Source organism: Corvus hawaiiensis, chromosome 14 (genome assembly GCF_020740725.1).
Source record: "Corvus hawaiiensis isolate bCorHaw1 chromosome 14, bCorHaw1.pri.cur, whole genome shotgun sequence".
Classification (NCBI taxonomy): domain Eukaryota; kingdom Metazoa; phylum Chordata; class Aves; order Passeriformes; family Corvidae; genus Corvus; species Corvus hawaiiensis.
Genome location: NC_063226.1, coordinates 8,024,190 through 8,050,669, shown reverse-complemented (window position 1 = coordinate 8,050,669; position 26,480 = coordinate 8,024,190). Strand labels below are relative to the sequence as shown.

Sequence of the window (26,480 nt, the reverse complement as noted above, 5' to 3'; positions counted from 1 at the left end):
ATGCAGAATAATAAAAACACTGTACAGCTTGAAGTGACCATGAGCATTGTAGCATGCCTAAATGTAAAACACAGTAAAAAAGATTGAATTTCTACTGATGTAGATCAGTTAAAAACATAGAGAATTATGAGGGGACCAAAATGTTCTTGCTGTTGATCTCTCACCTAGGAAAGTGTCATCTGGCAGCTGGTCATAGCAAGAACATTGTTACATTCCTGCACAGCTTTATTCTAGTCTAGCTGGCAAGAAGAATCTGATTCCTTTTTTTTTTTTTTACAGGGTGTTTCTTTTCCTCCCCTCCTCCTTCCCCTTTCATTTTATGTAATGAGATGCTTTGCCATGCTATGAATGAGCTGCAAAGTAATTGAAAAAGGAGTTTCCTGAAACTGGCAGGTTGGTTCTGGCAGCAGAGATGTCTTGCTTTCTTTGTAGCTCATTTTGGGGCTGTATTTCTGGTTTTTCATTGTCTGCTTTTTGTAACTTCAGGTCCAGTATCACTGATATGATCAAGGGCCAGTGTTCAAGAAGAGAGTACAGCTTTCAAGCTTGTGGTCCTCTAGCCTTGGGGAGAAGACAGAAACCTAGGATTCTAGTAGACTGGTGTGTTTGCCTTCCTTTCTCCAAATGGTCCCTCACCAAATTAAAGGAATGGCGATACCCTCTAAGAGTGGGGTCCCACTTAAGGTTTATTGCAGGCAGTCACTATGCCTGAAGACTTCAGTTACCTGTGGTAACTAAAGTTGTGGCCCTGCTCTTCAGCCCACCCACACTGTGGTTTGGAGCCATCCTTTTTCAACTAGCATGTTTGTGCCTCACTTTAATTTTGTTTAGACTGAAAATAAGTAATGACTTCTTCACTGGAGAGATTTAGCAAAAGTACTAACATGTGTTATACTTGAGGTCTTTTTACTACTTTTTAGTTTATGAACTGGCAAGTTTAAAACTTGGATTTTGTTGTTTAAAACCTTATCTTTGTTCTAGCTGGCTTATAGTATGATTTAATCTTATTTACAGGCAGAAAATCTGTGTATCAAGTCCTAACTTTACACAGAAGAAATGCTAAAATGGCTTCTAGAGTGAGAAGGCCTGTCAAATTTATGTAGGAGTTGCCACTTAGCTGTATTTAAATATTAGGAAAATTGTTGAAATGCTGTAATGATATAGTTTATTGCTGGCAGAGTTCTGACGTGGTTATTCCTTGAAATAGGTGTGGCAAAAATAAAAAAAAAAAAAGTTTGTGTACTGATAAGCAGGCTGGTGCTGAAAGGAAAGGCACACTGCTAAAAGTAGGCTGCAGCCCATAAATGGTTATTTTTCCATATTCCTGTTAGATGTGGCCTTTGAGATCTCTCTGCAGAGTGGGTTTTTCAAAGCAGTTCTTAAAATGGAGAGGTTACAAGTGCTCTTTAATGAGAAATTGCAGTAGTCCTTTATGTTCTGACTTCTAATTCGGGTTCGTTCATTGAGGTGGGTTAGTTACTCATTTAGCTGTCACTTATACTGTACTGTTCAACAGAGAAGATGAAACTTGTTGTGAAAGATCAGTTTGTTGAACTCTTAACAAATGCAGAGCAGAGTTAGTTGGAACACTGGGACATCACAGAACCTGTTGATTTCTTGAACTGATTTCTTTCTCCATTTCAGGATGTCCATACTTCTAGCTAGAAAACATTCTAGCCACTCACATCTTTCTCAAATCGAAGTAAAGACTCAATCATGTAATTTTTGTGTCCCTCCCCCTGCCTTAATTTCTCTGAATTTTTTAATAGGCTATGCTCCTCAGACATGTGAACAGACTGGAGATCATGCAACTATATGCAGTGGTTTGAGGACTTTTTAAAAATATGCTAGGTAGTTAAAAGGTATTGATACACAGAATAGAAATCAAGTGTGACTCCGTTTGAAGTGTAAGATGTCAGTTATAGAGAAACTCACTGTCATGAGAAATTTCTCATAGTTTCCTTTCCTCAGTGCAGAGTACTCTTTATAAATAATTGGTGTAAATTTTTTTAATTGCAAAGAGCTAATCTTTGGGACATATGGTATTAGTCTTTTTTTGTGCTTATTTATGCTTTTTCCTAAGCTGCTTTATGTTGTGTGAAAAAAAAGCTAAGAACAGAGGAAGTGAGTTCAGTGGTTTCCATTTTCAGCAGCTTGCATCTGCCACAGGTCAGAGATGGTTTGAATATGAAGGTAATTCTTTCCTTAAAAATCTGACAATAGGTGGATTTGAATGCTGATTTTAGAGTTTTGATAGTCATATACATTTTCAAGCAGCTCACCCTATGGCTAACTTGATAAAAACAAAGCCACTTATGTTTTTGCTTACTCTTCTTGCTTTTATATGAAGTTTTCCAGGTTCTCACTAAAAATGGCAGTGAGTCTTGGCCTTGTCAGATAAGAGAGATGTTTCATAAAGGGTGTAACAGAAGTCAGGTCCCTTTTAAGGACAGTGAAACCCAGATCTAGTTTTTACTACCCACTGAGTAGAAAAGCTTCTAGATAATGTAAAAGTTTGATAAAATCAAATTATTTTGTTGTTAAAATAATTTTCTCTGCATATGTATCATACAGTTCCAGTAAATATAATCAAATCCTGGTATCTGAGTCTTGAACAGGACTGCAGGGCAGCATTAGAGTTTATTTGCATGCCAGAGTAGCTGAAAACAGAAGTGTGTATGTGTTCAAGATGGAGAAAAAGAGATGTCTAGAGGTTCCACCCTTGTCTTGAATGTCAGCAGGTTCATTTTTTCTTATTCTTTGTAAGTAATAATGAATCTGCACCTGTGCCTTCATTAACTTCAAACTACTTAAATTTTTATGTATACACACACCCCCACCACCTATGGCACTGTTTCTGTGAGTAACTTTCCTTATGCAGGTAAAATATGAAAATATATGTAATTTATGTAAATAAATATTGTTATATGATTTAACATGCATGGTGTATAATGTGTGTGCATATATATATAATATCTGAAACTACATGCAGATACTCTATGGAAAGAGATAAGAAGAATGTATCTGTCGATTAAGACATTACTCTTAAGAATTTCTGTAGCCTATCAGGTTTGTCTTTCTTACTCCCTCTTAATTTTATTTTTGGGGGGTCTGAACAGAAGAAAAATTTAAGAGGTTCTTTATTATCTGAGAATATGTAAATGCCTGCAAATGGAGTTGCTTGAAAATACAGTCTTTTAAACACAGGTAAATCTGATGGCTTCCAAAGCTACCAGGACCTGTTAGGGTGCCATAGTAGTGGGTGCTCGAAAAACATGAGTAAACACTCTGTGGTCTTCTCTTACCAACCTTTTATAAAATCATTTGAACTAATTATTTTATCTTTATTTAATGCTTATTTGGGTAATGTCTCCCAGTGTAGGTGAGCTGTTCTGTAGCACTGCTACAATTCTAAGGGAACTTCTGTTCCAGATAAAGCCTGGGAGATGCTTGAAAGTCCTGTTAGTGTAACAGCATTTCTCAGGTTTTAGAAATACTGTTAAGACAAGAGGATGTATGTTCTCACGTTGACAGACTACTTAGAAGAAATCTCACAAGACTGTTAAAATACTTGCTTTAGGAATCCTAGAGGATGTTAGGTGATTGATTTTGTTAGAATCAAGGCATTAGTTCAGTCTGTCCAAGATTCTTTCAAGTTTTGCTTTTTCATTCAATTGTATTCAGTACCTTTGAATGAAGTTCATTAATATGCATTTTCAGAAGACCTTTTTCTGTCAAAGAGCTGTCCCGCACCAACAGATCCAGACAAAGCCTGACACACTGTTTCTTCTAATTTGGTCTATTAGATGTCTGTATAATCTTGGAAGTTACATATTCAGTATGTTTTAAGTTTCTTTTAAAGGAAGAATTCAGAATTTGAAGAACAGGTACATGACAGGGTCAGAAGCGGAAAGGTGAATCAGCAAGTCAGTGTTGTAGCAGAGCACAGCCAGGACATTGCTTCAGAAACACGTGTTTATTGGAATCAAAGGAAAGTGCTTATATAAGCCAGATTGGCACAATACTTGATGCAACATCTGGCAAAAATTACGTTTTAAAAAAAAAAAAGTATGCTGGCAAAAATTATGCTATAGTGTTTTTTATTTGGGGCTTCTGGGCGGGTGGTCAGACTGGATGACTTCCTCTCTTTGGAGCCAGATTGTGTGACTTTCTGTGTGCACATACATATGTGTATAAACAGATACAGTGATGGCACAAGGTTGGATAAGAGAGTTTTCCTGAAGCCTCCAGGCTGTGCGGTTGTACTGGGCTGGTGAAGTGGCATACTTGGAAGCAGTGCAGAGGGCTTGTCTTGTCACACTCATGCTGGTGCTTTTAGTCACACTGGTGAGAACGGAGCTGGCATGTGAATGTGCCTGTGCTTGTCATACTTGTTGCTGCTTTTGTCTATAGAACCAGGCTTAGGGAGGGGAAGAGCAAGACATTCTCTGCCTGATTTGTGCACTTACAAGGTGTTATCTTTGGAGAGGTGATGATGCAGTCCATATACTGTCTATTGTGTTGTTACCATCTGCTGCCCAACAGATAGGACTTCCCATGGAAACCAGTATTTATTTTTTAAAAAGTTATTCATGCAGGCATCTTTTAAAGCTTTTTTCCATTTCAGTGAAAGATCTGTGAAAAAACAAGGAATAACAATGGGTGGTTTTGCTCAGGAGTGTTAATAGTGTTAAAATTCTCAATTTGTACCATATTAGAAGCTTAGCTGACAGCTGTGTTGCAGAAATTTACTGGTATGTATTGAGGGTGTGTATACACACATATACGCTTCTGTTTATATAAAATACATCTTCATCCTTTTCTGTACATTTGTTTACAGAGCAGTCTTTTAAAGTTTTGTTTTGTTTTCATCAGTTATAGAAAAACATTCCTGTAGAACAATAGGCTGAAAGACAAGGAAATTAAGAAACGTAAAAGCAAATATGTTTCAAAATGCAGTCTTTGTACTATGGCCATGTTTTAAATTATGTAGTTTTACAAGTTTGAAGTCATTCCATAGGACATTATCTCAATATTAGCTGTAGTTGGTCAGAAATATTTGTCTTTATCCTGGAGTGTCCTACAGTGCTTTGTCAGCCTCGGTGAGTAGCAGAAGCTGTAAAGCTGACTTTGCTTGCTGTGAGTGGATTTTCTGAGAATAAAAAGATGTGACTGTTTCCTCAAGTAGTCTCTCACAGTTTGTTCTCCTCTGATGCCCCTCTGTTCCACCTCCTCCTCCCAGGGATGTACATGGGAGTTCTGCAGCATTGGGAAGTCCATCCATGACTGATCTCTCCCTGTACTCCAGCACTCACACATAATGGCATCAGGAGTTGTTGGAAGATGAAATAGCCTTTAAAGCTCTGATTCATCTGAAGTAGCTCGGGGGAGAAAATTTGTAGGCCTGGTTTGTTCTGTTGATGGTGGTTGAGTGGGTGTATAGGATGGAGTGATGCGCTTTTCTGCTGAGGAGCCCAGAGGAGTTTTCTGTTTAACCATGCAAAATCCAGGTGTTGCCCTTTGAGGTGATCAGACATTTGTAAAGGGCTGGATTAGCTGAATATGTCTGTGATTAAATTGCTTTTCTTTTATCTGACTGGAAGTGTTTAACAGGTTTAATCTAAAATCAACAACAGCTATTAGTATGAATGACTCCTGAAATCCCAGATTCCAAGTGTGTCTTAAATTGAAGCTAGTTTTTGTAAAGATGAGTATTTAAGCATCAATAAAAAGTTTTGCCAGTCATCTCTCTTAACTTGTTTCTTGGAAACTGTGTGTCTCTGTTCATTGTAAATGGAGAACTATCAGTTAATTATTTCTTATTGTAACTAATGCAGTTGAGAAACGATTCCTGGCTAGACGACAGTTTGGCATCTTACCTGGCAGCAGGGAAAGGCTGGGTGGCAGTCGCTGCTGCTTTTGCTACTACACCTGTCCCTACAAAAATTTTTTGGAGCACTCATGAAAATAGATTTTAAATCCAGATTTTTTTTTTTAAATGGTTTCTAGTCTTAGCAATGAAATGATGGCAGGAGCTAGTGCAGTAGTGTATGGCAATGTGTCTGTCTTTGGACAGTCTGAAGATTTACTGGTGTTCTGGGACCATTTTAACTAAAAGTTTTATGAGCACCTCAAGCCTTCAGTAATTTTCTTTCCCAATATAACAATATTAGTTCTCCCAGGTTTCAGGCCAAATAGGCCCCCCTTTTTTTTTTTTTAATTTGCTTTGGTTGTGTATTTGTTCATCTTTTGGGTCTTTCACTGTCTCTATCAACAGAAGAAAATACATTTTTTTTGTTTAACTATTTTTAGGAGTTGTTTGTTTTTAATGGAGCAGAGTAGCAATGAGCTCCTTGTAGACAAAGGGGAAATTCCTCATTCCTCTTGTAATGTGCTTCTCAGGAGCAGCAGTGTGTCTTGTCTGTTTGCAAAATCTAGAAATCTTACCTCCACAGATCAGTATGAATCTGCTGTACTAATTCATGTTCCCTCCTCTTGTGATAGCAGAAATAACAGCTTGGTATATGTGAGCAGTGAACTGATTCAGCTGAAAATAAACCTGGCAAATCATATAGTTAATTCTTAGCTAAATCTGTTTCCTGATTCTTTCACCTTATTGTTGAATACATTTTGGTTCTGGTCAAAGGGAAGAAGCAACAATAAGGGCCCAGGTGTAAGAAAATGGGACTGTCTTATTTTGGACTAGCTTAAAGTACTAAAATATCTTTTTTCCCAGTAAAGATTTTCTCATGAATTTTCAAGAACACCAATGTAAAGTTGTTTTCTGGAGTTTCATGTTGATACTTGAGTATTTGGTTATGTAGGGTAATCTGTGCTTTAGGTTAAATGTCTTCTTTCAAACCTGCCGCTTCTTTTGCTGGTTCTGACTTTTGGAATGTGAGAAAGATGCAGAGCAAAGCATCTCTTCCGTATTTTCAAAACTTCTTACTGAATTAGAGGGCTTTTTTCAGGCAGGGATGTTTCTTTATTCAGCTCTGATTTGTGCAGTCAGTTGCCCAGTTCTGATAGCAGTAAGGTGTTTAATTGTGTTGCTCTTCAAAACATGGGCTGTTCTGTTCTTTTGGTGTGTCTGTCTGACCTCTTCAGAATGTTTCTCAGTAAACTTTTGTACTCTGGTCTGAAGTTCTGTGTTCTTAAACTGTGGAGTGTGTCATCCTCATCCTTCAAAAGCCACTGCTCTGATGTTTGGATATGCAAGGTTCTCTAAGCAGCCACATGGCATGCTTTATCTTGAAGGGAAAATGAGAATTTGCTCCTTCTTTGTTGCCCTCCTGACTACTTGAGTGAAGCTAAGAAATTTAAAATACTTGTATAATAACCAGTCTGGTGATTTTAAGAGTAGTTACTCAGCAGAGATTGCAAACCAGTGGTGTCCTCAGCAGCGTTTTGCTTCTGTGTGCACGTATGGTGGTAGCAGTCAGTTCTGATCGGTGCCGTGGGTTCAGTACTCCATGACAGCCTTCTTATTTCTTTGCTGAACATCTTTCAGTTCCTTTGGCTCATCTTTCTGTCAGCACTTTTAACTGCCCCAAAGACACCTAGTCTTACCTGATCTTGGAATCTGCCATCCTCTTCCAACCACCCCTCACTGGGTTACGTGACAGGGAGCTGTGCCTTCCTCAGGCTCTTGGCCAGGTGGGAAGTCCAGCCTTTTCTGCCTGGGTGATGATGGTGGTCCTGTGCCAGTAATTGCATTCCCCAGTTTTCTGAATTACTGCACAGACAGGATTAATGTTAAGAACAGCTCTATTCTTTCATTTTAAAGGGTTGTTATGTGAGGAAGTGAAATGAGGTTTGTACCTGATTTCCTCCCTGGTAAGGCTCACTTACCTTAGACAGAATTGCATAATGTATGTTCTGTAACTAATAGCTGAATTAGAAGTTAGTGTGTGGGAAATAACTTTATCTAATGCAGCCATTCTGGTGATGGTAAATGTGGATGATGTGCTTCTTGGGAAGTAATGAGGGCTAATAACTTGGAAGTAACTTAGGCAACTCGTGTCTTTTTTCCCTTCCTTTTTTTTTTTTTCTTTTTCTAGAACCATAGAGCAGACCCAGAAGAACTATTCACAAAACTGGAACGCATTGGGAAAGGCTCCTTTGGTGAGGTCTTCAAAGGAATTGATAATCGGACACAGCAAGTGGTTGCCATAAAAATCATAGACCTTGAGGAAGCAGAAGATGAAATAGAAGATATACAGCAAGAGATAACTGTTTTAAGTCAGTGCGATAGTCCTTATGTAACAAAATACTATGGATCTTATTTAAAGGTAATGTATAGTATTTCACAAAGATTTGCTAGAATGCTGCTAGGAAAAACATCTAAAATTAAGGAAGATTTATCATGCCAACTTGGCATTTTTAGTAGGTTTTTATTTTTCTTTGAACAGAGTTTTCCACTTCATTTATCTCGTTTTGCTGCTTGCTCTTTGTGGCTGGGATTTGCACAAAATGGCTACAGAATGAACAGCGTTGATAAAGGATTGTTTTTGCCATTGCTTTCGGACCTTGGTTTTCTCTCTTCCCTCCACAATCCCTAGCATAATTTTGTGGCCTTTCTGAGCAAGAAAAATATACCTTTGTAGTTACAGAAACAAAAGTTGTTCCTGGTGTGGAAAGAAACCCTGCACCATGTAAAATGTGTTGGCAGTTATGCAGCTTAGTAGGCCTGAGACAAAGTAACACTGACATCAGCAGAGTTACGTAACCACTGTGTAAAATGTTATCTAAGGCATAACTTAGCAAACAAAAATGAAAACCTACAGAAGACCAAAATGTTGAGTCAGACTTTTCACCTTAGATAATGCTTAAGTGTTTTTCACTGCAGACGTATTTTAGGTGACTTTTAAAAAATCCCTAAAACTATTTGATAAAAGCTAAAGTTTTAATGATAGTTTGAAGTATATTAAGTGTCCGGGAGGGGTTATTTGCGTGTGTTTGGTTTTTTTGTTAGTTTTGGTATGTTTGCTTCAGTTTGGGAGGTTTTTCTGGTTGGTTTTGTTTTGTGGTGCTTGGTCTCCCTCTCAGCATTTCTGCTTTCTTAAGGTGTAGTGGGGTTTTCTATAGTTTAAAGACAGATTTCTGGTAAGTGTTCTCTGTGTCACACTTGTGCTTTATCTTTCAGTGATACGTAGAAGTATTTGCAGAATTTATTTAGTAATGTTCTTTGTAGATGTTTCTTTTTTCCTGTTTAAATTGCAAATATATTCAATTTTTTATATTTTTATAGTAAGTGGGCAAGTTATTTTTCCAATATATCAGGTATATTTAGTATACTCCAAATGCTACCTTCTCATTTTGGCTAATGCAAGACAGTTATAATGGCTTTGCTGTTCACTGAGAGTTCTTCATACGCAAGTAAACATACAAATTGCCATTGATATCCCCTTTTTGCTTCTCTTTATTGGGCTCAATCAGTGGGACTTTTGTGTTGTTTATTATTAAGTAATAAAGGTCTGAGAAGTAGGATTTACCTTCTGGCATCACACTATATTAGAACAAGCAGGTTCGTCTCAAGATAACTTTGAATTCAACTAGTAAGGTTCCCCTGGAGCAGTGCACAAATGGTACTGCAGATCCAGACGTGATCAGTAGTTTTTACAGTCCTTTATTTTCTGTGATGAGGTAAGTCCTAAATTCTATTCTCCTGAATATCTATCCTTTCAACTTTGTGCTGTAAAAGCCCAGTTGTTTGCCTTGAAGTACAAACAGGTCAAAGTAACTCTTGGAAAGTGTTTTTACTTGGAAGAGGCTGTCCTGGGTTGCAGTGTATTCTATTACCATCCTCATGAGCTGTTGAAATCGGGTGGGGCAGTGTTTCCTTGCCTCCTCCCCCCAGACTATCTTTCTGTTAATGGCCCATGAATGCCCTGCCGAATGACTCATAGGTAACTCCCTCTGGACCATCTTCTGTTAATGAGCCTAATCAACACTTGGCCTCATGACTCATTACCCCATTGTGAGATGCTCCACCCAGAGGGAGGAACCAACCATCCATCATGGATATAATAATCTGAGATGCTGAACACCAGAGGCAACCCTTCCACTGGCTTTCCAGAGGACAGGAGCTACACAGCCACCACTGGACCTTCTGAGGAAGAGCAGACCCTTTCCTACAGGATCACCGCTTCAGAGGACTGCAGCCACCATTCTACCAGACTGCTACCACCACCCTGACGAACAGGGAGTCAGGTTGTATCTTGACTCTGTCAGTTTGAACCAGTGTTTTCTTTTAGTTTTTTTCCTTTTATTTCCCTATTAAATTGTTATTCGGACTTGGTGCCTCCCACTGGTTTGTTTTCAAACTAGTACATGTTTTGGCACCCAGTGTGGGGCTTGCTCTGAGAGAAAGTCAGAACTACAGTTTTGTATTAACAGAAACCTATTCACCATGGTGCTGAGCTTGTCTATATGGATACTGTATCTTGCTCTCTATATTTTTCCTCACATGGGGAACTACCTGCCTGTTGTATTACTCCTGTTAAAACCAGGGAATAGTATGAGAATTGCTTTATTCGTTTATTATGTCTATAGCATAATAATAACCTGCAAGGCGATGAATACCATTCAGAATATATACTCAATTTTGTTTGGCTGTCCTAGTCTGGGTTCCTATGTCTGGGATCTCCTCAACAATCGCACCTAGCCCCTGGTGGGAGGAGTAGAGAGTGGTTTCTTCCAGCCTTTCAGGCCAGGCACAGCAGTTTTTGAAAATACTGAATTCCCTCTGGATGTCAAAGACGGCATAAACTTGCTGTCAGTTCTGCTTTGTCTTCTCTGTACAGCCTGCACCATGTACACCATGCTTAGAATCAGAGCTGTGGCACAGCATCCTCAGGATGAGGGAGGGAAAAAGAGCAGAGCAACAAACACTGTGTCTACACAGACTGTCACAGAGAATAAAGAAACCAAACTCAAAGCAACAGCGTCCATGTCTACGCAGACTGACACAGAGGAGAAAGGAACCAAACGCAAAGCAACAGTGTCCATCTCTACACAGACTGACACAGAGGAGAAAGAACCCAGATGCAAGACCACAGCGTCCATGTCCATGCAGACTGACACAGAGGAGAAAGAAACCAAAGGCGCTGTCAGCATCTCCACACAAACTGTCACTGAACCAGAACAGCCTAAACCAATTGCAGTTTCTCCCGTTCAGAAGAAGAAATCAAAAAGCAAATCAGTCCGCATAGTGACTGACAAGGATGCAGCAGGACCTTCGCGCCCAGCAGAAGAGGCAGAGCCAGAGATCATCACTCGGTTGCTGTCCCTGGGTGAGCTGCGCGACCTGCGAAGGGAATTCACCTGCCAGACAAATGAGTCCATCCTGACCTGGCTGCTCCGCATCTGGGACGCTGCAGCCAATGACACCATTCTGGATGGAAGTGAGGCCAGGCAGCTGGGATCTCTGTCCCTGGATGTGTTCATTGACCAGGGGATCGGGAGAACCCAAGAAGCTCTCAGCCTCTGGCGGCGACTGCTTACAAGTGTAAGGGACAGGTACCTTTGTAAAGAAGACCTCCAGGTGCACCAAGGAAAATGGAGCACAATGGAACAAGGTATCTGGTGCCTGAGGCAATTGTCTGTGCTGGAGATCATTTTCTCAGAAGACGAGAGATTTCCTAAGAGCCCAGATGGTGTCCAGTGCACATCAGGGATGTGGTTGAGGTTCGCACGCCTTGGACCAGAGATGTACTCCCGTTACCTGGCAACGCTGCAATGGAGGGAAGGCAAGGACAGGGTGGGCGTCTTGGTGAACAAACTAAGGATTTATGAGGACACCGTCACAGCCCCGTTTCGCACCCATGTCTCGTCCGTGGAAAGAAGGCTGGCTGAGCAAGTCCGGAGCTTGATTAAAGAAGGCCATCAGAAACTGGAAAAGGAACTGAAGGAAGAGATTTACCACATCTCCCCAGAGCCAACAAGAGTCTCTGCCATTAGGAGCAGGCATCCCCCAACCAGGGAGAGAGGATACACCCCACGAGGTAATCTCTGGTTTTTCCTTCAGGAACATGGAGAGGACATGAATAAGTGGCATGGAAAACCCACCTCCTCTTTAGCAGCCAGGGTACGTGAACTAAAAAGAGGGACAACTACCACAAGAAGCTCATCCAGAGTCAACGCTGCTCTGGTCTGTTGTGCACAGAACTCCAGATGGTATAGGAATAATAGTATGACTGATCCTCTTGAAGGGACCTCAGGAACATATTCACCAGAGGGAAGCAACGTGTACCATGACCAGGAGTAGAGGGGCCCTGCCTCTAGCGAGGTAGAGGAAAGGGATAATCGGATTTTTTGGACTGTGTGGATCTGATGGCCTGGCACATCTGACCCACAAAAATACACGGCTTTGGTTGACACCGGCGCTCAATGTAGTCTGATACCATCAAGGTATGTGGGAGCAGAACCAATTTCCATTTCTGGGGTGACAGGAGGATCCCAGCAGTTGACTGTACTGGAAGCTGAAGTGAGTTTAACTGGGAACGAGTGGCAGAAACACCCCACCCAGAGGCCCTGTGCATTCTTGGCATAGACTTATCTCAGAAATGGGTATTTCAAGGACCCAAAAGGACATCGTTGGGCTTTTGGGATAGCTGCTGTGGAGACAGAAGATACCAGACAACTGAGTACACTGCCTGGCCTTTCAGATGACCCCTCTGCCGTGGGACTGCTAAGAGTTGAAGAACAACAGGTGCCATTAGCCACAGCAACAGTACACCGTCGGCAATACCGCACCAACAAGAGACTCTGTGGTTCCCGTCCATGAGATGATTCGTAAACTGGAGAGCCAAGGGGTGGTCAGCAAGGCCCGTTCACCTTTCAACAGCCCTATATGGCCAGTGCGTAAGTCCAGCGGAGAATGGAGACTGACGGTGGATTACCATGGCCTGAATGAGGTCACGCCACCATTGAGCTCTGCTGTGCCGGACATGTTGGAACTTCAGTACGAGCTGCAGTCCAAAGCAGCGAAGTGGTACTCCACTATTGACATTGCCAATGCCTTCTTCTCCATTCCTTTGGCAGCAGAATGCAGGCCCCAGTTTGCTTTCACCTGGAGGGGCGTGCAATACACCTGGAACCGACTGCCCCAGGGGTGGAAGCACAGTCCCACCATTTGCCATGGACTGATCCAGACTGCACTGGAAAAGGGTGAGGCTCCAGAACATCTGCAATACATCGACGACATCATCGTGTGGGGAAACACAGCAAAGGAAGTATTTGAGAAAGGAGAGAAAATCATCCAGATTCTCCTGGAAGCTGGCTTTGCCATCAAAAGGAGCAAAGTCAAGGGACCTGCCCGAGAGATACAGTTCCTGGGAGTAAAGTGGCAAGATGGACAATGTCAGATTCCCACCGAGGTCATCAATAAGATCACAGCAATGTCTCCACCGACCAACAAGAAGGAAACACAAGCTTTCCTAGGCGCCATAGGTTTCTGGAGAATGCACATTCCCGAGTACAGCCAGTTTGTGAGCCCTCTCTACCTGGTTACCCAAAAGAAGAACGATTTCCACTGGGGCCCTGAACAGCAGCAAGCCTTCGCCCAGATCAAGCAGGAAATCGCTCACAATGTAGCCCTTGGCCCAGTCAGGACAGGACCAGAGGTGAAGAACGTGCTCTGCTCTGCAGCCAGGAGAAATGGTCTGTCCTGGAGCCTCTGGCAGAAGGTGCCTGGTGAGACTCGGGGTCGACCACTGGGATTCTGGAGCCGAAGCTACAGAGGATCTGAAGCCAACTACACTCCCACAGAGAAGGAAATCTTGGCCGCCTATGAAGGAGTTCAAGCTGCCTCAGAGGTAATCGGCACTGAAGCACAGTTGCTTCTCGCATCCCGACTATCGGTGCTGGGTTGGATGTTCAAGGGAAAGGTTCCATCCACGCATCACGCCACCAACACTACATGGAGCAAATGGATTGCTCTCATCACACAGCGTGCCTGTATTGGAAACCCAAATCGCCTTGGGATTCTGGAAATTATAACAAACTGGCTGGAAGGTGACACTTCTGGGTTATCTTCTGAAGAAGAGGAAGAGCAAGTGACTCGTGCTGAGGAAGCCCCACCATATAATGAGCTACCGGAGACTGAAAGACGTTATGCCCTCTTCACTGATGGTTCCTGCCGAATTGTAGGCGCTAACCGGAAGTGGAAAGCTGCAGTATGGAGTCCCACACGACGAGTTGCACAAGCTACCGAGGGACAAGGTGGATCAAGTCAGCAGAGCTTAAAGCCGTCCAGCTGGCTTTGGATATTGCTGAACGAGAGAAGTGGCCGAGGCTCTGTCTCTACACCGACTCGTGGATGGTAGCTAGTGCTCTGTGGGGATGGCTGGATCGCTGGAGAAAGGCCAACTGGCAGCGCAGAGGGAAACCCATCTGGGCTGCTGAGATTTGGCAGGACATCGCCACCCGAGTAGAGAAGCTGACCGTGAAGGTTCGACACGTGGATGCGCACGTACCCAGGAGTCGGGCTAATGAAGAACATCGCAACAACGAGCAGGTGGACCGAGCTGCCAAGGTGAAAGTATCACAGGTGGATCTGGACTGGCAGCACAAGGGAGAGTTATTCCTAGCTCGTTGGGCCCATGATGCCTCTGGTCGTCAGGGGAGAGATGCAACATACCGTGCCCGTGACCGAGGGGTGGACCTTACTATGGACAGCATCTCACAGGTCATCCACAGCTGTGAGACCTGTGCTGCAATCAAGCAGGCCAAGCGGGTGAAGCCTCCGTAATACGGTGGACGATGGTCAAAGTACAGGTATGGGGAAGCCTGGCAAGTTGACTACATTACCCTTCCCCAAACCCGCCAAGGCAAGCGCTACATGTTGACCATGGTTGAAGCAACCACTGGATGGCTGGAGACCTACCCTGTGCCTCATCCTACAGCCTAGAACACCATCCTGGGCCTGGAAAAGCAAGTCCTGTGGAGACATGGCACCCCTGACAGGATTGAGTCAGACAACGGGACTCATTTTAAGAACAGCCTCATCACCACCTGGGCTAGAGAACACGGTATTGAATGGATATATCCTATCCCTTATCATGCACCGGCTACTGGAAAAGTTGAACGCTGCAATGGACTACTTAAAACCACCCTAAAGGCACTTGGTGGGGGGGACCTTAAAAAATTGGGACCTGAAGTTAGGAAAGGCCACATGGATGGTCAATACCCAAGGGTGCATCAATCGAGCTGGCCCTGCCGAATCTGAACCCTTGCACACAGAGAATGGAGATAGAGTTCCTGTGGTACACCTGAGAGGTATTTTAGGAAAGACTGTTTGGATTAATCCCACCTCAGGCAAAGGCAAACCCATCCGTGGGATTGTCTTTGCTCAAGGACCTGGTTACACTTGGTGGGTAATGCAGAAAGATGGGGAAAGCCATTGTGTACCACAAGGAGACCTAATCTTAGGTGAGAACTGTGTGTAGGGTTTCATTGTATATATATTTGTGTGTGTGTAGAGTTTAAGGAAGGTATTGATTTGGGATGAAGTAGATGGTAATAGAATAAGGGGTGGATAATGTCCTGGGTTGCAGTGTATTCTATCACCATCCTCATGAGCTGTTGAAATCGGGTGGGGCAGTGTTTCCTTGCCTCCTCCCCCCAGACTATCTTTCTGTTAATGGCCCATGAATGCCCTGCCGAATGACTCATAGATGACTCCCTCCAGACTATCTTCTGTTAACGAGCCTAATCAACACTTGGCCTCATGACTCATTACCCCATTGTGAGATGCTCCACCCAGAGGGAGGAACCAACCATCCATCATGGATATAATAATCTGAGATGCTGAACACCAGAGGCAACCCTTCCACTGGCTTTCCAGAGGACAGGAGCTACACAGCCACCACTGGACCTTCTGAGGAAGAGCAGACCCTTTCCTACAGGATCACCGCTTCAGAGGACTGCAGCCACCATTCTACCAGACTGCTACCACCACCCTGACGAACAGGGAGTCAGGTTGTATCTTGACTCTGTCAGTTTGAACCAGTGTTTTCTTTTTTTCCTTTTCTTTTATTTCCCTGTTAAATTGTTATTCGGACTTGGTGCCTCCCACTGGTTTGTTTTCAAACTAGTACAGAGGCTTTGCTTGGAAAAGTGTTTTGTGAAATCTCAGCATTAAAGAGTGATTTCAGCAGCTATAAATGGAGGAATTAAGCTGTGTGAGGATTTGTTTTGTTTCTTCTTTGTTTTCTGGGGGGTGGGGAGTGGAAAAAGCTTTGTAAGTTATGGATTGACTAGGGAAAGAAAATAGTCTTTTCATTATTTGCAGCAATATAGATGTGGAAAGTAAAGTCTAGTTATTCTATCAGTGCTAAATAACTTTTGAATTTTGCTTAGGTTTTTTTATTTTTTAAAAATTCGTGGTGAGTGTAGAATCATGTTAATGCTGCAGTACTCTCCTCACCACTCTGTGGGTTCTTTCCATTTCTATTCTAAATGGATAAATTCTGAAAGATTAATGCTGATCTCTTGTTTACTTTTCATGCTTGTAAAGTTTTTGGGGAGGGAAAATTTCCATGCATGGAGATTGGGGAGGTGTTTGTGGAATTTTGGTTACTTTCCCATTCCTTTAAGAAATTCCTCTTAAAAAAACCCAACCAACCAACCAAACACAAACAAACCCTAAAAAGTTGTTCACAGGAATGTTTTTCATCCCAGAGTATCATGGTAGGTAATTCTGCTTCTTGCTGTTCCCCAAGTAAATGAATAAAAATGTCCACAAATAAATGAGTACCTTTAATTCTGTAATTAAAAGTAAATAAAGCAACTTTTAAAGTAGTATCTTCTGCCTAAATTGTTCTTAGATTAGATTAATCCCTGGTTGCTAGTTCAGGATCTTTCAGCTTGAGACTGAGACTCCTCAGGGGAAAGAGGGTATTGGTTTTGTTCACTGTGCAAAGAATCTTTTATTCTGCCTTTTCATTTTTGTAATAACAGGTATTTTGAGAGTTGTGTCTGTCTCCTTTTTTGTTTTTCACTTAATTGCTCTAGCTGTTAACTTTTTATTAGCTATTTCTTTGAGAGTGGCAGTCAGCCTAACTATTAAGCTAAGTGCAGTACTTCATTCAGGATTTCATCTTCCTGTACATTGTAAATATCTCTTTGAAACAATGAAATGGGTACAGTTATGTACCAAATGACTGTATAATTAAAAATTAAAGAATATTGAGGTTAAATTCTGAAAATTAAGACATCTTATTTTTTACAAAGCTGAGTCCTAGGCTGCAGAGATCAGAAGCCGTTTGCCATGGATATAACTGGTGTGAAGTTCATATTTACAGTGGTCCCATATGTTTGTTGCTGGATACTTCTGTTTATGTATAAAGATCACTGAAAAATTCCTAGAAATAACTTTTAAGATAATGGTTAAAAAGAGCATAAGGTAAATAGAAGGTATTTAAAAATTTAAGATACCTGTTTTTTTTCCTTTGCATCTTTATTTACAGGGAAACAAAACAGTTGAGCCAGTGTGCTGTGTTTCAGATCATGCTTATGGACTAGAAATAGTTTATTAAAGTGTATTAATCATGCATGGAGCTCTCTCTGAAGCTGTAGAAATGCCATTAGAAATGTTTGTAATTTTCCACTGTTCAAAGAGACTTAGTGTTTTCCTGACTAAATACCAAAGTAAACCCTCAATGCAAAGGCATTCAGCTTGCCTACAGCGCTTACTGATGTTTATCTAGTTCAGTAATCTAGATCTGTCTTAAATCTTTAAATTTTACTAGTTTTTACTTTGAAGAAATCACAGCTGAGACCATGTGTTGGCTTCAAGTTTAGCATGTAAGTGTCGGTTCATCCAACTGAACTGTAGTGGAACATCTTCTGTTGTAACTTACTCTGGTTTTCTAATCAATTTCAACTAATCTTTGAGTAAGCAGATTGTTCTTGTCATCATTTTGAGTTTTCCCTCCAGCAAGATAGTTGATAGCTAAAAGTTGTTACGGCTAAAACATGAAAGAAGAGATGTAGTTGTGAGGGGGTTCTAATTGCAAACATTTCAGATGAGAGATTTTATTTTTTTTTACACTCTGTTCTACATAGTCTGTATCTTGACAATTTCTTTGCACTTCAGGATGCAAAGGCAGCCTTGTGGCTGTTGGAGATGGTGGAGTGGCCCAGTCACAGGGAGCCTGGGGCTTGCCAGCTGCGTGCAGGCTCTCTGAGATGCCCCTGCTGCTGAAAGGCAGAAGGGAGGAGTGTCTCTTTCAATTACTTGATTTACTAACTTGTAACTTAGTCAGCTCAGCTGATGCTGTGTAAGTTACTCTCACATTCTGCAGCCTAGCTGTTCATTAGCTACAGCTTGTATATCCAACTTGTAAATGTGATTTTTAAAAGTGTGGACAGTCCCTTAATAGTTTCCTACCAGTGCAATGTTACTTGTCTGTTATCAGGTATTTTAATCTATAAAACCTCATCATTGGTACAAGATGGCGAGGTCTGCTTCCCTGAGGTTCTTGTAATAAAGTTGATGCCAGTTTTCAGTTACTGTGACACAAAAAGGTACAAAACCCCCATATCATGGTAATGTGGGATATCTTGAAGTTCAAATGGGAGTTTCCCATTGAATTAACCTTAAAGCTTAGGCATTAGTAATTTTTTCCTAAATTTTTGTTGCATGTCTGGCAAGATCAGTAGTGTTTTCTAAACATGCGGGTAGGTGGTGTGCAAACATATATACAGTCAAAGAATGCACCTTAATAAACACATTTGCGTACAATAATAAAATGTGTTACCTTTATATCATGCCTTTCACTAATGTGTGTAGAATCATATAAGCTTCAGCTGTATTGCAGCTTTTGTGGCTGTAAGATAATTTAAGTCCTGATAGAGGTATTTGTTCATATTTTTAGAAGGTCAGGATCTAAATTTGTCTCCTCATCCCCTATTGCACTTTGACTGCGATTAACATCTCAATAAATAAACCATTGGGTGTGGAGGGTACCCTGGATAAGTTAGGCTGGATAGCTGAAGTGAGTGTTTTCCTCCAGCTTAATGGCTTGTCAAAATGCGTTACTCCCCTACCAGTTCAAGCAAGAAAAAGATTAAAAGTTACTGTAGTTCTGGCATGTTCTGGTTACACAAATTTGGTAAGCTTGATGAAGTGCTTCAGCTGGATTTCCCAACGGTACCATAGAGATAAATCTCTTGATGACTGGAATTCCGTGATTGTTTTCCTTATTTGTGTCATTTAGACCAAGGTTTTCAATATCTAGCCTTGTAGCTATTACAGCCACCTGAGCTTGCTCTTTTCTTCTGCAGTTAAAACAAACCTGAAGTTACTGTCAGCTTTTCGGATTCGAATATGGAGAAATCCTCCTGTAGCATCCAAAGACTTCCATCAGAATTGTGCAGCACTTTGTGCAGCAAAGCTTTGTGACAATCTAAAGATAGTGGTTGTTCTGCCCTGTCTATTTATACTTGGCTGACAGAAAATAGCTAGGAAAAAGGTTATTCATGCCTGGCTAGAAAATGTCCACACCAAGTTACAGTGGATAGTAGCAATTTCTTTGAGACATTATTTGAGAAACAGTACTTATTCATTTTCACCCTGTACTGTTTTCAAGTAATAGTCAAGTCCTCCAAACATGTCTGGTAACCACAATGTTTGCCTTGAACAGGAGTTCCTTGCAGGTCTTCTGAGCTGACAAAGTTGGGCTTTATAAAAACTGCTAAAATTAGCCAGCCCTTCCCTGCTGAGATCATAATATTGGAATAGACTCTCATAAATTATGTGGTTTTTAAATTCAGTGTAAATCTAACAGAGCACACTTTGTTAGGATGATTGGATGTGGTGTTTTCAGAAATTGCACCTTTATTTGCTTGCTGAGTTTTCTTGAGGTTTCCATCCCTGGGCAGGCCATAGGGTGGGAAAGTATACAATGAAGAATGCAAGAGGCTTTAAAGAGTACTCCTGCCCTGAGCTTGTGCTCTGCTGTGAGGAACTAGCACTGGTAAGTATTTGCTGGAAACTTACACAGTGTGTGTGATACTTCACCAGCTGTGGTCCAATTGAGTATTTTTAATTACTGGGTTTTATTTTAAATAAAGAAATACATTTATTCACAGAATTTTCTGAAATAGTAGCCCATAGATTCATATTTGAGTTTTGCCTAGAATGTGAGGGGACTCTGGCAGGCAAGTAGTCTGTAGATTTGCTACCAGTGTTTCCAGTTTTGTTTCTATGAACCAGCCACCTTTTGCAGTGACAAGCTGAGGACAAAGTCATCATCTAGAAATCAGTGTTAGAAGAATTTGTCAGTTCTGGAGGTTGATACATCTCCACAGAGGAAGTGCAGAAACTCAGGTATTTGCAAGGTCCACTTTAAATAATTACTTGTATTTAATTAAAACTTAAACCACCACCTAATCACTTTTTTCCCCTGTAAGTTCTGTTCCTTTAAGTGAAATCATTTTAGATACTATTTAGCAGAAATTGGTTAGTAGTAATGGTGTTTTTTCATTGCTTTTTAAATACAGAAGTCAAACATATTAATTAATATTTTAGACTTCACAGGAGCTGTGTGATCATTCTACAAGAAGTAATTGCATACAACTAGGTGATCAACAAGACTCTGTATTTGCCTTCTTCTAAGAGTGTGCTGGTAGTCTATTGAAATATATAAAATATATATATATAATTTTTTATGGCAGCCTTCAACTTCTCTCATGCCTTCTTTACAGGGCACAAAACTATGGATAATAATGGAATACTTGGGTGGCGGGTCAGCTTTGGATCTTGTAAGTATATATATATTTTTTTTTGCAATATAAGTATCAGTGAACTTTATTTCATTGTGTTTTTATATCACTTTATAAAAATAAGTACCTGGAGGCAGCTGATACTACATCAGTGCTATGTGGTAATGCTCCAAAAAGTGTGAATTTGAATGGTAGTTCTGTCACACTGAATTCATGTTAATTTTTCTATTTTACTTTTTGTCTCTAAGCATTAGGAAGCATCCATTTGTTCTCAGTCAAATGAAGCAATGGTTTCTTTTAGTTTGAGAAGTTCTTTTCTTGCTGTATGTGGTGGGGGTTTGGGTTTGGGGTCCTCTGTCTATCACTTCCCACCTCCTCCAAGTAGAATTCATTACGCTTAGGTAAAAAATGTTTCCTTTAGGTTTGGATCTCAGGAATGAATGAAGAGTGTGTCCACAGCCACAGTTAATTTTAACTGGTTAAAATGTGTTGGGTTTTCCATGTTCAGGTATTTTCAGTTAAGCATGAAAGTGCCTTTTACTTCAGGTAGTGTTGGCATTCATGGAGGGTGTAGCCTGGAGAGTGCACAAGTGCAGTCCACTGAGTGTGGATGTGGTTTCCCCATGGTTTCGGTGCAGCTCTGCCTCAGTAACGCTACAGACCCACCCTTTCCTGTAAGATAATATAGCTCAGTCTTTGTGTGATTCAGAAGGGAAAATATCATGTCTTCACTATTATCAAATGGTGATAATTATGTATTTGCTAACTGGGGTCCTGTCTGCGAGAGTTGAAGTATGTGCTTGACTTCACAACTCTATTTAAAATTCTTTATGAAATTACATCGCATCAACTCATCAAAAGCATAGTAATTAGGTGTAGCATGTGGTAGTTTGTAGCTCTAGAACTTGGCCCTGAGCGGGCTGTGAGGTATTCTTTGACACTTTTGAGTAATTGATCGTATTCTGTGGAGTGTCAGAAACAGGGAAATAGTTTTTACTTGTGCCAGTTTAAATCACTGAACCTGTAAAAGAATAAAATCTTAGAAGAGTAAAATTTAAGTTTTGCCTCATTTGCCTCACTTTGCCTGACCATAATTTCATGGTGTTTTGGTGCTGTGTCGTTGGTATTTTTTTAATCACTCACCTTAATTTCTTCTGTTTTATTTGCGTAGCTTTCAAATGTGCAAAGCTTACACTTAATCCATACTACCAGCTTTATAGTGGCATGTTAGGTTCTTGATACAAAAGCAGACATGGAATCAAAAATGCTGGGACAAGTAAAAACTGCATCATTAAATTTAAAACCCACAGTCAACAGATTAATCTGTTTTGAAATAAACTGTTTTCTTAATTTACTTAATCTAAATTACAAAATTCAGTCTGCCATGTTTGCTGCCTGTAGGGACATACAACTTTGTGGAAAGTTAGTTATTGCTTGTCTTGTGCTTTGAATGCTGAGGGGAACACAGTGTATGTTCGAGGAGTAACAGCATTTTCAGTGTATTGGCACTGATGTGGAGGAGATGTGAAGGTGATCATTCCAGTGGCACCTATTTCAATTAAAATAATTACATATTGCATTGAATATTTCATTAATTTTGTTAGTTCTTTACTTTAAAAACATGTTTCAATTTTAAGATTTAATTTAGTCAAAGCAAGGCAAAAATTAGATACAAGACTAAAATGATTTTAATGCATCTTTTTTCTGAAGCTGCGAGCAGGCCCATTTGATGAGTTCCAGATTGCTACTATGCTAAAGGAAATCTTGAAAGGCCTTGACTACCTACACTCAGAGAAGAAAATTCACAGGGACATAAAAGGTGTGCAACATTTCAAGTGTTTCTTTGTTAAAGCCTTTAAAAACTGTAAAACAGTGTTCTAATTTTGTTATCATGTTATTTCCCCTTGCCAGCTGCCAATGTCTTGTTATCAGAGCAAGGTGATGTTAAGCTTGCTGATTTTGGAGTTGCTGGGCAGCTAACAGACACACAAATTAAGAGAAATACCTTTGTTGGAACCCCGTTTTGGATGGCCCCTGAAGTTATTCAGCAGTCAGCATATGATTCAAAAGTAAGTACGAGAGTAGAACATACTTTTTTTGTATCTGGTTATCCAACAGCATTTATTTTAATTTTTTGCTTTTAGCTCTATCAGTATGGAGGGGGAGGGGGGAAGTAGATTTGAAATTACAGGATTTCAAATAATAAAATTAAAAGTAGGATTAAATTGGTTTTATACAGTCATTACATGTCATTGTACTCAGGTGCAAAGTCACCAAGTAAAATGGTGATGTCGTGTGTCTCTTTCAGAGCAGCTCCCTGGATGTAGGGTGGTTGGTTGATTTGGTTTCAATTCGATGTTTTGCATTTAATTCAAACAGTAATAAAGTATTCACAAAATAAAATGCCACCAGGACATGGCAGTTTATTTAAAGCCAAGATGGCAGCCGAAATGTTAATTTCTTCTCAGATTTTAATACACAGCTCTGGGTATAATTTCTCAAATAGTATTTCTGAGGATCCATGTAATGCTGAAAATTTTAGCACAGGTCTTGAGAAGGTAAAGAGTAACTTGGTGGCTGTGGCTTTGGTACCTTGTGCCTTTCTTTGTCGTGAGAGCTCTTGATGGATGACTAATTGCGAAGGAGAGTTTTCCTATGTGAACTAGCAGTGGAAAAGCAGAGTTCTTCCATGTTTTTCTGAGAGTTGAGAACTGGTGCTGGAAATGACAATAAGGAGGTAACAGTCCCCTCTTCTGTGTGTCAAACCACAAGATGTCCTAGAACATGTGGCTGGTGAAATGGCAGTATGTTTCAGTCTGGCATTGGACTTTACACACTCTGTAGACAAAACCTTAAATAGGAGCAAGAGAATAAAAATCTGGTATGTGTGAAGTAATACTTTCTTACTGCTTTTTCTCAAATAGTAAACATGAAACTGTACTTATGTGATGTGCATATAAAGAAAAAACTGTTGGATATCTGAAGTGTCCTGAAAACATTCACACTCCAAAAGACTTTCCTGGGATCATTCAGACTTGAAGGAATTTGTGTACTTGTCACAACGCTTCTTGCTGATAAGTTGGAATTCTCCTCTTTAGGGTTCCCGTGGTCCCGCTGTAATGTGTTTTGTAGGACATTTTGGAAAAGCCCTCTACCCTGCTTTAAAAATATGTGTTGGCCAGCCAGATGGGGAAGAATTCCTCTTCTGCTTGCCCTGTGTATACATCAGCTTTATCACCCCTTCATTTTTATTTTCCCAGCAACCTAATCTTTTGTCTTCCATATCTCCTCAGTATGTTGCAAGAGCAATGTCTTCCCCCTTTTTTTCCATGCCAGTAGTCTGATGGGAGAGCACAGAAGATACAAGCCTTTGGTAGGAGAGATGAAGAATTTGGATAGGATACACTTAAATTTCTAGACTAATACTGATGACTGTTTTGGTATCTGTACTGAATTTTAATCTTTCTTCTTTCTACTCCAAAATAATGGGAAATAAACTAGAAATTCATACATTTTAGTAGTGTCAGAGATTTGTAAGCCCCATCTCTTCTTTCAAATAATTTTGCTCCAATACACAGTTATTGGTTATGTATTTCAGTAATAAACAGTGAGTTAGTTTAATTCTTTGCTATAAAGTACAGCTATTTTAGGTCTTGTGAACAGAAGAGGAGTATTGGAGAGATGCAAATTGTAATCCTTGTTTACTCTATGGGCAGTTTTGGTTTATGATTCTGTGCCAAGTGTAGTCAACTACTGCCAAACACTTTTTAGTGAGAAACACCTTTAGTGATCTAAATAGCTATTGTAGCTCATCTAAAAAGATGCAAGTAATAATATATTTCTTTTGGGAAAAAAAATCAAAATCAGAAAAGAATTTTAGAATAGTAGTATTTTATGTATCATATCAAAATATCATACTACGTTTTGATACAAAGAATTTGTTTATAATGCTTGCTTTTAGCTAAAATAAATGGTACTTCATTATTCTTCTGTGACTTACATTGTGAACTTGGTGTTTCAAGTCTAACTAGTTGTCAATAATTCTCCAGCTAAATTCATCAAGCAGTCAGTTAGGAAAGAAATTAAGTGATCCCCTGCTGGATTTGATTCAGCTTTCTGCCTTGTTCCTTTAGAGTGAGCTGTCAAACAAGGTTGGATACCTAAACAAACTCTGAATTAGACATAGGAAATTTGTGGTAGTTTGTTGCTAATATATAGAAAAAATCAAAGGAAGATCAATATTTCTGAAGCTTTTCCAAAAGTGTGTAAATTTAGGTAGCCGTTTAATTTGCTGGCAGTGTTAGAATACCAGCTGCAACAAAAGTGATGATCTAGATGTTTGTTATTAAAGAATTAAGTCAGCCAGGTCTTCGTGAGTCAAGATTTCCTGAAGTGTTAGAAAGGAATGTTTGCATTATGTACTTAGATCAACATTAATTTTGTTATATAGGTGCATTATATGTGAATATTTCAGTTACTTAGTTATGACAGCCCATAATTTTGTACTAACAGTCCCTTTTCCCTCTCTCAGGCTGACATCTGGTCACTGGGCATCACTGCAATTGAACTGGCCAAGGGGGAGCCTCCCAACTCAGATATGCATCCAATGAGAGTTCTGTTCCTCATTCCGAAAAACAATCCTCCCACTTTATTAGGAGACTTCAGTAAACCTTTTAAAGAATTCATTGATGCATGTCTGAATAAGGACCCAACATTTGTGAGTAGATAAATGTGTGTGTGTGTGTGTGTGTGTGTGTAAAGATGTTTCAGTTTTGTTTGCTGCTCTCCTGTGCTTGTGAAATATTTTGCTGGTGTTGTGCATCATCAGTGATTGAAGTAATTTTAGAGACTATAACCTATAAACTATAACTATAAATTTAGAGACCACTGTAAATTTTAGTGATGCTTTTTAATATCTATTTCTATCCTAGTTTGTTTTGTTTAAAATACTCGAAGGAGGGAGACTGCTGAAAGAAATTACAGTGGCAGAGGCAGATTCCTAAAATGCACTCTAAACTAGGATAATATCAGAAGAGAAGTTTGAACAGCGGAGAAAATCATTTGAAATCCTTTTTTCCAGCACAACTTTTGCTGTCTGAATTCAGCTTACAAGGAAATGTTGCTTTGGAGAGTTTTCATTAGTCATTTTCCTGGGTGTGGCCTTCTAACATAGAAGGATAAGCTGTGTAGTCTATGGATGACTTGATTGTATTTTTAGCGTGGTCGTAAACGTGGATTACTGGCTTTTCTGACTTCCTGTTTATACAAGTTAGCTCTAGAAGTCTGTTGTATTTCTAAATCTCCCCTATTAGCATTTAAAATCATGAAATGTTAGCATAACATTAAATATTTAAAGTGTTTCTTGCAGCGCCCCACTGCAAAAGAACTTCTGAAGCACAAATTCATTATGAAAAATGCCAAGAAGACTTCCTATCTGACAGAACTGATTGATAGGTTTAAGAGATGGAAAGCAGAAGGACATAGTAGTGACGAAAGTGATTCCGATGGTTCAGATTCGTAAGTTTATATTCAGTTAAGGTTTTTTTGTTTAGATAATGTTCTTTAAGTAGGTTTGCTGCAACTTTTCTGTGTAATAACACCATTTCTGTACACCTGTCTCTGTTCCTTTTTTTTACTGTCTTCTTCTAAAAAAAACCTCTTGTATGATCCTAAAGATTAACACATAAGTCAAGCCGTGTGCTTGTTACCTCTTTAAACTTTCTCTCTGAAATCAATTTCAGTTCTGTTTA

The 26,480-nt window shown here is 40.2% G+C and overlaps 1 protein-coding gene across 1 annotated transcript in view; it reads left to right on the top strand.

The window, feature by feature from the left end:
- STK26 (serine/threonine kinase 26) overlaps positions 1-26,480 on the top strand; it is a 37,149-nt gene that overhangs the window by 7,094 nt on the left and 3,575 nt on the right. The window contains exons 3-8 of the mRNA XM_048318418.1: positions 8,061-8,291; positions 20,713-20,769; positions 22,441-22,549; positions 22,642-22,799; positions 25,262-25,447; positions 26,099-26,247. Of these exons, the coding sequence (XP_048174375.1) occupies positions 8,061-8,291; positions 20,713-20,769; positions 22,441-22,549; positions 22,642-22,799; positions 25,262-25,447; positions 26,099-26,247 (890 nt within the window). The remainder of the gene's footprint in view (positions 1-8,060; positions 8,292-20,712; positions 20,770-22,440; positions 22,550-22,641; positions 22,800-25,261; positions 25,448-26,098; positions 26,248-26,480) is intronic.